The sequence below is a fragment of the Mchenga conophoros genome, linkage group LG20 (genome assembly GCF_057382185.1).
Source record: "Mchenga conophoros isolate Kocher_MC1m ecotype Shallow Benthic linkage group LG20, M_conophoros_male_GT1.1, whole genome shotgun sequence".
NCBI lineage: Eukaryota > Metazoa > Chordata > Actinopteri > Cichliformes > Cichlidae > Mchenga > Mchenga conophoros.
The window spans coordinates 19,165,351-19,179,681 of NC_140545.1; the positions used below are offsets into that span (position 1 = coordinate 19,165,351).

General features: G+C 38.5%; 1 protein-coding gene across 1 annotated transcript; it reads left to right on the forward strand.

The window, feature by feature from the left end:
* Positions 1–4,471: 4,471 nt before the first annotated feature.
* Positions 4,472–13,386, forward strand: trappc6b (trafficking protein particle complex subunit 6B). The gene is made up of 6 exons (XM_085260101.1): positions 4,472–4,679; positions 4,757–4,824; positions 7,989–8,106; positions 8,623–8,706; positions 10,320–10,413; positions 11,953–13,386. Exons 1-6 carry the CDS (start codon positions 4,602–4,604, stop codon positions 11,982–11,984), a joined length of 474 nt encoding a protein of 157 aa, XP_085116227.1. The 5' UTR covers positions 4,472–4,601; the 3' UTR covers positions 11,985–13,386.
* Positions 13,387–14,331: the final 945 nt, after the last annotated feature.

Consider the following 14,331-nt stretch of genomic DNA (forward strand, 5'->3'; position numbering starts at 1 on the left):
CAAGACTCTTCGCCTACTGGTGATGGCCAGAGGGGACAGTAGTATTTTGGCGCCCCAGCTGCCGGAATATTACTGTTTTTTTAGGATTTGTTTTTTCCCCCCTATTTATAGATAATTTCATTGTTTAATCACATTAACATGTTCCTAATTTAATGTTTAAAAGATCACTTGGAAAAGGCAAGATCCCATGTAAAATTAGCGCAACAAACTATTGTCAATACTGGAAATAACCGTATTTTTATGAGGAAGTTATTTTCTGTTATTTTACGGTAGTATTTTGGCGCCCCAGCTGCCGGAATATTACCGTTTTTTTAAGATGTTTTTTGTAACAGTGTGATGATTCAGTAAGGACATCTCCTGGTTTCATCTTTATGTTTCCCTCTCACCAGATAACCAAACTGATATCATGACCAGCAGCTTTTAAAGCTGTGGCTCCAGCAAACATCAGCTGATACTAGAAATTAATATTAAATAAATTCTAACAACAGCTTATCAGGCTTAAACGTGCTGCTGTTGTTTAACGCGACATCCGCTGCTTTTTTCTTTCTGGGGCACAGTGGGCGATAAACAAACAAGAGAGAAAAGCCGATCAGCTGATCATTGATCAGTTTCATGAATGAAGTAGCAACAGGAGAGGGAGGGAGAGAGAATGAGAGGAGAAGAGGCAGATGTGCAGCGTAAACACAGAATAACTCCAGCTTTGTGTCTTTTTCCATTCTAGTTGAAGTCCAGGACAAACTGTGTTCCTTTTCAAAATATTTTGTGTAATAGTTTTTCTGAATACGAGATGATTCTGTTTTTTACGGAACGGCTGGAAACTAACCTTATGAAAAAATAAAGTTCACTATCAGTAACATCATAGCACCCACCCAGCTGTATAGAAACTCCGTCATGCTAGCTAGTACCAGTATGAGTTATTGTAACTGACTGTAAAAAGTCAGCATAACGAAAGTAAACTACACCTAAATTTGGTTAATATCTGACCCAGACAGACTGCAGGTCATAACTTCTCTCCTCGGGTCTCTCCTCCTCCTGCCTCACCTGCTGGCCTCCACTACTCGCTAATGTTACTGAATCTGCGGAAGCTCCGCAATAGCCACCACCAAACAATTGAGTTATTTTTACACATCTCCCAGCATCTGGCCAATCCACCATCTTTCAGTGTTTATACCGTTAACAACAGCTTATCAGGCTTATCAGGCTTAAAAAAAAGAAAAAAATCCCCATCGGTCCACTGGGCAAATGCCTGGTATGCCCGATACCCCATGGCCAGTCCAGCTATGATCGTGCAGCGTTTAAAGCGTGGAAGTACTGACCTTACTTTGAGTTTGATTCCGTAAAAAGTGACAAAAACATTTTACAGCAAAAAAACCCCTAAACTTCCGAGCAAGCACCGAGCACGCTGCCACGGGAATGTGAAATTCACAGAGAAACTCGCAGATTCTTCCACTGACGGCTGTGGCACACCTGCACCAGGGCAAACATCCGCCTGCCCCACTCCTGCTATACAGGTGAAAATAGAGCAACAGGACCGCTGAGTCTTTGATTTTATTTATCTTCTGCTGTGTTTTACTTGCATTTATTTGAAAGACTGAGTGTAAACACAAAAAACTATTTTATTTTATGTGCTGGAATATGCAGAAAATAGGTTAAACTAATTTCTTCCAGTCAGAGAACGTTGCATATCATTTAATGTTTGCTTGATGCATAAAGTTAAAAGATTACAACTAATAAAACAAGTTTTAAAAAGAGACTTTTCCATTTGATTACATTTTATATGATGGATTATGCAGGAAAAGTAGAATTGGGCTGAAAGATCTATTCAGGTTGTAAATCATGTTTTTAAAAAGTAACTAAGTAACTAATTACTTTATAAAATAAGTAATCAGTAAAGTATTACTTTTTGGGGGAAGTAATCAGTAATTAGTTACTGATTACTTTTTTCAAGTAACTTGACCAACACTGTAATTATAATACCAATACATAAATTTTAGACTGATAAGAATGACATAATGCCCATCTACATAACCATGCAACATGTTCATGCACATCTAACACACATACATTTGTCCTTTGTGGGGTTTTTGTTGTTATTGTTTTTATTTCATTTTCCAATTGCCGTCTTTGTAGATTCTGTGAATCTGTTTCTTGTTTTATGTTCTACAATAATAATAATTTAAAAAAAAAAAAAAAAAAAAAAAACTAATGTAAGTTCAAAGGTCTTTGCTTGTATTGCTTTGCTGATAGTATGTTATTTGCCATAAGGTGTTCAGAGTTATTGATACCAGTGTAACCAGAGAGGAGAATGTATATTTTAAGTATATAACTTTCTACAGGGCTGAATATAACATCATTATGTAAAGGTCCAGATTCTCTGTGCTTTATCTGCAGATGATGTGCAGCACTTCTAACATCACACAAAGCAAAGGTTACTATCACACTGTTCTTGAAGTGCTGGGTGTGTTCATCTTCCGGGGCAGGACCATGGCAGAAATCTGAAAAAGACTTCCCTCTGAGGCAGCTCCTCGTGAAGCGTCCTGCTTGATCCCTGCAATGAGCTTCAGTCCGCCTGATGTTTTTGAAATGATGTCTCAGTGGGCCAACAGAACATCTGGCACAGGACAGCTGTCTGATGTTCTCCCTCACACTCCCTCACCCAGGGTGAATGTATCTGTTGATAACAGTGTGGACTAATGTGGATCCTGTGATTAAATGAAAAGAACAACTTACACTTCTATGAAACCTTCTGCTGCTGTGTTTTCAAATCTAACATTTTATTTAAAGTTTCCAGAATACCAGAGTTCTTTGTCAGTGTAATGGATCTAAAATGGTTTAAATGTTCAGTTTCATATCATTGTCCGTCTTATGTCAAAATCTCAAAGGACATAATTTAATTTCCAGATAATTCTGATATTAACAGGAACTCTGGGCCTCTGTGGAGTGTGGAGCTGATGCCATCGCTGTCTAAAATAGGATAACAAAAACTATGCAGTGCTGAATCATTCAGACATTCAGAGAGTAACACGGGTGATTATCATTGCCAACTAGCTTTTAACAAGACTCTAACACAATGCATTTCATTTAGCCTCTGAACCCTGGATTCAAAATGACAACCTTCAGTTGATCTATCATTTAAGCTTTCCTACTATAAACAAATACGATGGGATAAATTGGAGGTCAAATAGATAAGAAGGGGCTCGGCCATGTAATGATTTAAAAACAAGGAGTACAACTTTAAATTGGATCCTGTAAGTAACAGGAATCAGGTGTAGAGATTCCAACGCTGGGGTGCTCATTCTGTTTTGTACCAGTTAGCAGACAAGCAGCTGCATTTTGGACCAACTGGAGACTGTAAGCATGTTCCAAACCAAAGTGCAGAGCAATGAATTAGTCCAGTCTGCAAGTAATGAACAGATGAATAGTGGACCAAGATAAAGACATACCTTCCAGCTAAGGCCTTATCTTGGCTAGCTGTCTCAGATGGAAAAAGCCAGATTGGACTACTGGATTCACCTACCTACACAGTTTAAAGGAACCCTCTTTTTTAATATTTGTCTGACAATAAGAAGATAAGGGGCCCAGAGCACAGTCAATGTGTTTACTAAAGGAGTTGGCAAAAATGACAATTTCTGTTTTGTTTCCATTTAATTTAAATGTTTTTAAAAACAACATTCACAGTTTAACGTCTTCAAGGTAACATAATAACAGCTGAAGTGAGTCTGTGCCTGTTTTTAAAAGCAGATACATCTGCAAGTCATCTGCAAAATAGTGAAATAAATAAGTTATACTATGAAAAAATAGACCACAATGGCAACATAAACAGTGTAAACAAGGCTGGAACCAAACTTGAGCCTTGAGGTACATCATAATTAAGAGGGGCTATTTTTGAGCTGTAGGGACCACTGTTCACATAAAAAGTCCTTCCAGATAAGAGGGCAGCAGGGCTGCCAGAATCCAGAGTTAAGAGAATAACGTTAAAAACCCTCAAACGTCAACAGTAATTCATTGACTTGAGCAGCACTGTGCCACTAAATGAACATGTTGTCATTTCCTATTGTAGGCTGACAAGGCATGTGATAAGTGCTACATCTGAATACCTGTTAATGACAAGTACATTCATTTCTTGAAAAATCTACTTCACTCAGTTTATTATGTGACTGATTTCAAAGTAATTTTTCCCCATGCTGCAAAGCTGCAGATATTTATTTCAGTATTATTCGTATAGCAACTTACAACCAGTAACAAGCAGCAATTGGTGACAGTGGGAAGAAAAAACAGACAGCACTATTTTTTCCAAAGATGAAGTAACATATTTAATCTAGTACACCTTACACACATGTCCTAACACTTAGATGAATATCACTAATTATAACAATACTGGGGAGAATAATAATATTTACTGCCAGATAACACTCCGGGCCAGCAGGTGGCGGTAATAGACTAGCGGCATGTTTATTTTCCTCAAGAGCAACAAGGAAGCAGAAGTAGTTGTTTATGCTAAATGTTTGTAGCTGTTCGACTTTATGTGAAGGGATATGATTCCTGGTCTTACACTGATTTAACCACTGACAACGTCGTTAGCTGGCTCTAGAGCAGGAAGAATGGCAGACGAAGCTCCTTTCCAGTTATTACACAGCGAGGTGATACAGTACATTTACAAGTCAGCAGAAGGAGAGACGGTAAGAAGCTCTCAGTAGGAGTTTAATGACCTATTTGGTGTTGTTGTTAATGTTTCTGTCTTTTACCCTGTATTTAGGAGAGTGGGAGAAATGTCACTAAATTGGAGAATATTGGATTCAGAGTGGGCCAAGGGCTGATAGAGAGGTAATAACCTTGACTGCTGCAAACATGCATGCCGTTTACTTCGACAAATCAAAGCACTACATGTACAAAGCCTGATTTACAACATGGATTCCCATTCAGAAAATGCAATCGAAATGCACAGCTGTAGGTGGGTGGCCATTAATGAACCATTAATGTACCATTAATGAACACAACAACAACAACAACAACAACAACAACAACAAAAAAACCCCAGAGTCTCTGGGGTTCAGGTCAGTCGAGTCGGCTGGGCCAGTCAGGAAACAATATTACACTCGTGGTGTTGTCGTTAGAGCACCAGGGTCTTTAAGGTCAACTTCATGATTTATCGGTCAAAAGTTGCGAAAGAAAAATGTATGAAGACTTAAAATATCATGTGACATTTAACACTTTATTGCCGAAAATATTTGGTCATAAACCACATATGAACATGAGTGATATCCCATTCTTAATCCATACGGTTTAATGATGGTGTTGACCCACTCTATGCAATTATAACAGCTTCAGTTCTTCTGGGAAGGCTTTAGAAACCCATTCCACGAAGCTCTCAAAGCACTGTTCTTGAGCTGATCTGAAGGCCACATGAAGTTTGGAGGTCTGTAACGACTGACGTTGGCAGCCTCTGCTCATTATGCGCCTTGCCATTCACTGCTCTGTGAGTTTATGTGGCCGAACACTTTGTGGCTGTGTTGTTGTTGTTCCCTGCGCTTCTACTTTTTCTAATATCACTAACAGTTGAATGTGGAATAGTTAGCAACGAGGAAATTTCATGACAGGTGGCATCCTATCATGTTATCAGGCTGGAATTGAGAGATCCTGAGAGAGAAATGTTTGTAGAAGCAGTCTGTATGCCTGGGTGCTTGATTTTATATACATGTGGTTAGAACACTTGAAGTCAGTGATTTGAACAGGTGAGTGAATACGATTGGTAATGTAGCGCATAGGAATTCTAAATATCACTTTGGATATTTTTGTTACTTTGGACTAGGGATGGGTGATATATTGAATATACTCAGTATTAAGCTGTCTGCATGTAATTCACCATGACATCCCACACGTTGCAAATGCGTCATTAAGCCTCTACATCACATTTTTGTGTATGTTATAAGCACAAAAGAACACCTTTTTAATTTCAATTGTTTTATTTTCTCTCGTGAATTCTTGCTTGATGTACTTTTTTGTTGCTGTGATCAGCAGTTTTCTAAAATACTCAAACCAGCCCCTCTGGCACCAAGAACTGTGCCACATTCAATGTCAGTTTTCTTCCCCATTTCTGTGCCCAGTTTCAGTTTGAGTTGGTGCCATTATATTGGCTGATTAGATACTTACCCTAATGAGCGGTTGAACTATTAAAATATGTTAATGTTAATAGTTATGTTAATATGTTAAAACTGTTAAAATAAAAATTTTAATTCATTCAGATTTTTTTGTATTCAAAGTAGAAACAAATATATTGAATGGTCGATTTGAATGAGTATACCAGTGCAATTTTAGGTACTATATGGTTGAAAATAACTTTTATTTTTGGAGGTTATTTAGACATATATTGTGTATCATGATATTGGATTTTCCTCAAATCACCCAGCCCTACTTTAGACCACGATCAGAGTCAAACTTCATAAAATGTCTTTGTTTGCCAACACTTGGGAAATTATGTATAGGCATTCTAAATATCACTTTGAAATACCACATCATATTTGATCTAGGATTTCTCTTTTACGTTTTACATTTGCTTTTCTTTCAAGTTGACCCCAACATGTGTTAAATGTTTAAAGAAAGAGAAAGAGCTGCCTAGTTGATAGACATCACATTATGACCCACCACCTAATATTGTGTTGGTCCCCCACACAATATTAGGTGTGGGGGACCAACACAGGGGAAGTAAACACTGAATAAACTTGTCTGCTTTCGCCATCTCACCTCATTATGAAGATGATAAAATGGTGAGTACAAATCTCTGAAGAGCATATAAGATGCCGCCCAAAATTGGTTCTGTTCATCTGGACATAGTGTTTTCAGTGGGAGAAACATTTTGTCATTTTTGTCCTCCTCCTAGCCCCCACGCTCCAACAGGCCGCAGAGAACGGGGGTGTGAGAAGACTCCAAACCTCCCATTTTGTCACTTAGATGAAACGTTTTGTCACTTGGATGAGTGACGAAACTTTTCTCCCACTGAAATGGGAGAAATGTTCATATGTCCAGATGAACAGAACCAATTTTTGGGGATTTACTTACCTGGATGATTGTGCATGCATCAAAGCATAAAATATGGTAAAACATTGTTGCAAATAACAAAAAGGTTACTGCTGCACCAAATCATTAATCTGATGATTTTAGCACACGCAGTCCCTGATGAAGTGCGCACAGTTTGTGCTTCACTCAACAAACTGCACAAATAATGTATTCCTACAGCAGAGAATCTGTGTTGTGCGTCAAACTTCTGAATTTTGAATTCTGAATGGCAATTTTCTGTTGCCATAGTGATTTAGCAGGTAAAAAGAGAGGCACTTTCACTCAGATTTGACAGTCTCAAGTCATTATTCTGGCTTCATAGTATATCTGTCGGAACTCAGTCCACATCCTCCATTTCTTACTGCAGGGCAACTACACTAAGACTTTGTCATAAAACACTGTCACCTGTTAATGAAATCCAAATACATTTTTTAAATTCTGATTATAAGGAGTTCCTTTACTGTTGTCTGTTAGGGAACTTTATGACAAGTGTTGTTAAATGTGCTGATCATTTGTTAAGATGTTTCCATTTTTGTAAGCACGTTTTTGCATGTACATGTTGCCTCAGATGATTAAAAATCAAGGTAATCCTGGATTTGTGAGTAAATAGTTCACATCATATAGCGTCAGTAGGGAGTTTGTCAGGATCACCTTTAATGGGACAGTCACCACAAGGGGTTTATTACGTATTGCACTCCCTGAACTGATGAGAGGCAAAACTCAAAAAAAAAAACAACTCCAGTTGTCTTCTTTTCAAGCTCTCAAAACTACCCTGTACCTGTCTGAACACTTACACAGACAGCATAGTGTTTATGGGTCATGTGCACAGTTATACTAGGCGCATTCTCCTTAAATGCATCTTACAGCGAGCAGACCGTTGAAAGTCAATGAATGATGTCCTAGTTTAATTTACCCATCTCTTTGTTTCCCTCTAGATTGACTAAAGACACAGCACGGTTTAAGGATGAGCTGGACATTATGAAGTTTATCTGTAAAGACTTCTGGACCTGTGTATTCAAGAAGCAAATCGACAACCTTCGAACCAATCACCAGGTCACTGGGAAGTCTGTTTTCTCTTCTTTTAATCCTGTTTTTTATTAATGTAGCCTCTGACAAATCTAAATGATGGTAAATGGACTGATTCTTATATAGCGCTTTCCTATTCTCCTGGAGTACTCAAAGCGCTCTATACAACATGCCTCATTCACCCAATCATACAAGCACTTCTAAACTCAAGTGCAACTAATAAGCATTCACACACATTCACGCTCCGATGAATGCATCGGAGGGCAATTTGGGGTTAGTATCTTGCCCAAGGATATTTGGCATGCAGACTGGAGGAGCCAGGAATCGAACCACATACCTTCCAGTCAGTCGCTGATCTGCTCTACCACCTGAGCCACAGCCACCCAAATGATAATTCCTTTTTGTCATCCATAATATATTTGTAATATATAAATGCCAGTACTGTGATATTTTGCCTTACTTCCTGTCAGATTGATTGTTTGTTGTTCTGCTGATGTGTGTCATTGCTGATGTCATATATCATCATATGATCATGTGTTTTAGGGCATCTATGTTCTGCAGGACAATAAGTTTGGATTACTGAGTCATCTGTCAGTGGGAAAACAATACTTGGAACATGCCCCAAAGGTGCTTTTTTTCTTTTACTGGTCTGTTTTAAAATACTTTCTCTGCTTCTCAAACTGTCTCTTTTACTGAGACATCATGTACATGCACAGTAGCACATCATACCATCAGAGGTGAGCAGCATGAGTCCTGAAAGACACTGACACCAAAAGAGAGAATCTGTAAGAAAAGTGTGCGCTATGTGCACAAAGTAAGACAATTATGTTGAATAAAGGCTGGATTATAAAATTAAACTCATTTAATTTCACTTCTTATAACATGTCACAGTAGAGGCAATAGAGAGCAGGCAGAGAACATCCTTCAACATGGGCAGTAAAATAATTCAGTCAGTCAGTGGTGGTAAGTTTACTGTACTTTTGCTTTGCTGTGGTCTGGCCCACAGCAGCATCAGAGCTGGTGAAAGTAACAGACTGAATAAACTTACTAGCAAGGCTGGCTCTGTGACTGATGGCAAACTGGACAGCCTTTTCAAACTGTGGTGAAAAGGAGGTCAGTCAACAAACTGTTAACCAGTATGGATGGATCCTGACCAGCTTCTGCACCACTTACTTGACAGACAGCAGAACACTTTGTCTAACAGACTGATTCAGTTCTGATGATGCCACATGGACAGGTTCAGATTACTTTTAGTTCTCCTTTATCATAAACCTTCCAATTAGCAGTTTGTTTGTTTTTTCTTTTGCCAGTGAGACAAGACACCATAGATCGAATGAAATGTAGGAACGCCTGACTTCCCTTCTTATCAAGGTTTACTGATTTTTTTTTAAAAAAGGAGAACTGATGAGTTTCAGAACAGAGAATTGCTTGTTTTTTATCTGTGTATAAATGGCCAAACATGATAAGTTGTATCCGTTTTACATGAGTGCTGTTGTGACAGATGTGATTAATGCTGCAATCACATTGTTTACCTACATTCGGTCTCAGTCTTCCTGTCGTTCAGTACTGAGTATCAAATGCTCATTCACTCTTTGTTAACAGTTTATTTGCTTAGAATATAGCTTGAACCAGTGCCACAGGCCACAGTATTTACAGCCTGTAGTTCTTGATGGAAATGGCTATAGTGAACGTGGACTTTCCAAGCAGAGAGGACCAAGGCTGAGATATAGGAGTGGAAGGATTGGATTATACCTTATACAGAAGGTGCAGTGTGAAACAGATTCAATTCAATTCAGTTTTATTTATATAGCGCCAAGTGACAACTACAGTTGCCTCATGGCGCTTTATATTGTAAGATAAATACCTTACAATAATAATTAAATGCTGTGTTAAGATTACATGGACAGTCACCCACACTAATTATTTTTCCTGACATCTGAGCTGAGTACTAAATCAGACAAAATGTCTGAGACATCAGACAGAAGCTCTGATTGAGGCCCAGGTGGAGCATAGAAACATACAAATGAAACTGGTTTTTGAGTTTTCCAGCTATGGTGGATGAGGCTAAGCAAATTAAAACTGAATTAAAACTGTCTGGCTCTTTGGTTGAATAACCAGCTGGAGTAGAAGATAACTGTTCAAGGAACTGATAAGAGTAAAGGTGTTCATATACTGTGACCCTGTTTTATATGTGAGACCATTTACTGTCATCATATGAAGTAACTGTTTTCCTCCTGCAGTATCTGGCCTTCACATGTGGTTTGGTGAGAGGAGCTCTATCCAATCTGGGAGTGAAGAGTATTGTGACTTCTGAGGTGTCTGTCATGCCTTCATGTAAGGATTTAGTCATTCAAAAATCTTTTTAAAGAGCATTTATCAGTCATCTCCAAACTGAGGTTTGGGGGTTTGTTTTATTTGCTGAATCAATTCCATTAAAATGTCATTGAGTGGTTCAGAAAGAGAAGTTTGTGTTGCCCATGCACATGATTGAAATATGCCTCAGATATTTTAAATGGAGAATACTTGTGTGATTTTTACATGACTCTGGATTAAAGTAAGGTATAGTTTTTGGTTTTTATGGGCAGAGTCACAGGTGTGAATAGTGTTGCTGAGGTGAAGAGCATGTCAGACAGGATTGTGAGTTTGAAGCTAGAAGTCAAAGTGGTGATATTGAATGTAGTTAGTGTGTAGGTAGGTAGAGAGGGTACCAGTGTGGGAGAGAGTGGTGAAATGTGTGTAGCTAGGCAGCATCAGATGGTAGTCTGGAAGATGTCTGGAAATCATGAACAGGAAACAAGTGAAGGCAGAGGTGACAGATGGATGCAAGGTGGGGCTGGGATTTAGGCTACGTTCACACTGCAGGCAAAAGCGCATCAAATCCGATTTATTTTTTTTTGACCCTATGCGACCCATATCCGATCATGGTATGACAGTGTGAACGGCACAAATCCGATATTTTCAAATCCGATCTGGGTCACTTTCGTATGTGGTACTGAATCCGATACATATCCGATGTTTTAGAAAGCGAGGCTGTGTGAATGGTCATGTCGCATTAAATCCGTCTTTTACGTCACTGACTTGTGTCAGTGACGTAAAAGACGGATGTAGTTAGATAATGGATGTAGTTAGATAATGTAGTTAGATAATGTCAATGATAATTGACAGACGGCAATTATCAGCGCCGGAGAAGACATCGTGAACGCTTCCTGGCCATCCAGCAGATGTCAGTGAAACTGTTTGGAAGACAATGTTGGAGAAACGTGAACATTTTATTTGTACTGCATAATCTGCAGATTCTGACAGAAATCTGCAACTATCCTTTGAAGCACTGCTCCTCTCTAAAACAGCAATAAGGATAATTATTAGGTTATCTACATTATTATGTAAATAACAAAATAACTTAAAGCAAAAAATTGGGAAACATAAAGTCCGAAGTCTTTATATTAAGGGCCATCAGTCAAACAATATTATTTGCTCTGGGTCTAAACAGAGCGCATTTTGTGTGACGCCTTCTTTTATGCATGCGGGCCGCTCTGAGCGTTCACACTAGAGCGAGTTTGCTGTCACATTTTATTTGTAGTGTGAACAAGCAGACAAAAAAATCGGATTTGATCAATTGAGCATTAAGACCTGCAGTGTGAACGTAGCATTAGTAGTGTAGATTATTGCACATGAAATAGTACACTGATGTTTAAGTTTGAGTGAAAGATTAATCAAATAGCTGTTTGTTTTAGTCTTTTTCACCACTGTAGCAAACATGTCTACTCATATAGTGCAACTTAAATTGAACTAAACTAGGAAAAAATGAAAAGCCAATGTGAGTTTCTTCTTTTTGTGTCAGCTAACACGAAAAATGTCTTTCTGCCTTTGCAGGTAAATTCCAGGTGATGATCCAGAAAGCGTAGGAGGTTACACACTCAAGCTGCACTCTTCCCTGGTGTCATATTGCCTTATCTGTTAGAAAGGGAAATGCCATCCGTACTACTCAGTGAGAATTTCTCTCGGCACTGCAGGGATTACAGTAGGGACTGGCAAAGGTTTCTATGGCTTAAGCTCTGGATGGCTGCAAACATCTGTATCCTGCTGACACACTGTCATTATCATGAGTGGAAAAGTACAGTCCAGTGACATTAACATTTTGTCTGCTAACATTTATATTAACATAATCCCTTTTGAAGTAAAGTCTCACTAAATGAACATTTGGCTTAATATCAGAAAAGAAGTGTTTGCCACCACCTACTGTCACATCTAGTTTAGTAGCATTTTCACTATAAAGACAAACAAACCTACAGTGCTTCACAAATTTAAAAGACAGAACCGCCAAAAATTTGATTATTAGGGAAGTCACAAACTGAATTTATGTTTTTTACACCCAAATCGAAGCCAGCACTAAACTTTTTCTGAGAACTTACTAAAACTCATTTTTGGTTCATGATTGCCAGTAAATATCTCTAATTTCTGAATCTTATTCAATAAGAATATTATATTATTATAGAATATTATAATACATTTTAAAATTCTCGAGTAACAATAATCACATTTTTTTCACTTTTTTTTTATGACACTATCATCAGTTTAATAAGTATTATATGGTTTTGATTAAAGAGCTTGTACATACTGGCAGGTTAACCATTTTGGTATCTGTGAGGTAAAGCGTATACTGGGTGGTGCTATAATAAACGTGTTAAGATGTCTATATTTATAATCATCACTAACTTGTGTATTGTTCCACCCCTGCCTCCGCACCAAAATGAGCAGATTATTAAAACAGAGGAAATGTGGCGCCCTTTAGCAGGTTGATGAACATTGCTTGCAAGAAATCCATGCCTAAGAAAGCAACTTAGGCTACATCTACATGAACACAGGTATTTTTTTTAAATGGCACAAACAGTCTCAAGTGTTTTTGAGAATGTGCCAAAGCAGCAGGTGGTGATATAACCCTAGTTTTGAAGAAATCCCACAACAAAGAAGAGATAATGGAAAACACGTTTGATGTTACAAGACAAATATTCATTTTCTTTGCCAACATGTAAATGTAGAAATGTAGTTTTTGAAAATGTTCACCCTGGCAGAAGTTTTTACTGATCGAAAATGCTGTGTATGTGTACGGACGTAGCCTCATTTATATATTGATGGCTAATATGACCAAACACAGTTTGATATCATGAATAAGTACGTTTGCAGTGATGAAGAGCAACATTCCTGTCGAAGCGTGAAAAAGTGTGATTTATTTTCTTTGCATCAAAGTTGTATGTTCTACCCTTCAGGTGCTTCCTTCACTTGCAATAAATTTAAGCATGAAAACAATTTCTGAATGGTTCCTTTTCCACACTTTGATCGTTTACTATTCTGTCAAACACATTTCAGAAATGACAAGACCACAATACCAAACAAAGATAATTTATCTGAATTTCAGGAGTGGGGCCACACCTCAGACACGCTCCTTCAGGTTCTCCATCTACGTGCTGTTTGTAATCTTTTTTTATGCAAACACCCATCAGCATCTAATGATTTGTGCTCACCATGGGCCCCTCGTCCCTCATACCATCAGACGAAAACCTCTACTGCTCAATTTCATCAAATTCCCTCCAGGCACTTCAAGAAACCAAAACACTTCTCTTCTAAATGACATGATCAGGCTTCAGAGAGACCGAACATTACCGGCCATCCTGGGGAACCTGTTGGGAATCATTCTACATCTATTCACCCCATCAGAACTCCTCTCTGCTCCATCCAGTTATAGAGTGGCTCAGGTCGCTCGCCATCTCAGCGAAATTATAATTTCAGAACCTCCATTAGGGGAGAATCACCCACAAGCAAAAGCTCCCGGCATAGATCCACACTCGCTTTCCCTGAAACTGGCCGATCCACCTCAGTGCCAGGCTATGAAGACACAATGCTGTTTCCACGCTTCAGTCATGTCTCCTGAAAATATTCTTCCCTTAAGGATATAGATTGGACTGGACTTTACCTCACCGATGAGTCCTAACACTAGAATTACTGACTTTTTTATTTTCTGGTGCAAGTCCCAAGGTGTTATTCACCCCTGCTGAGATTTTCACAGGTCGTCAGCTCAATTCTCCTACTGCTTTTGTTGTGCAAACCACAGCTCAGATCCAAGGCAGGCCAAACCTCTGTGTTATAACCTTCAGAAATGCCTGCCGTGTCTATACAAAATATCCCACACATTGACTGACCTGCAAATATGAAAGACACACATTCACAATATATAGAAACACAAATCTGTTTTAT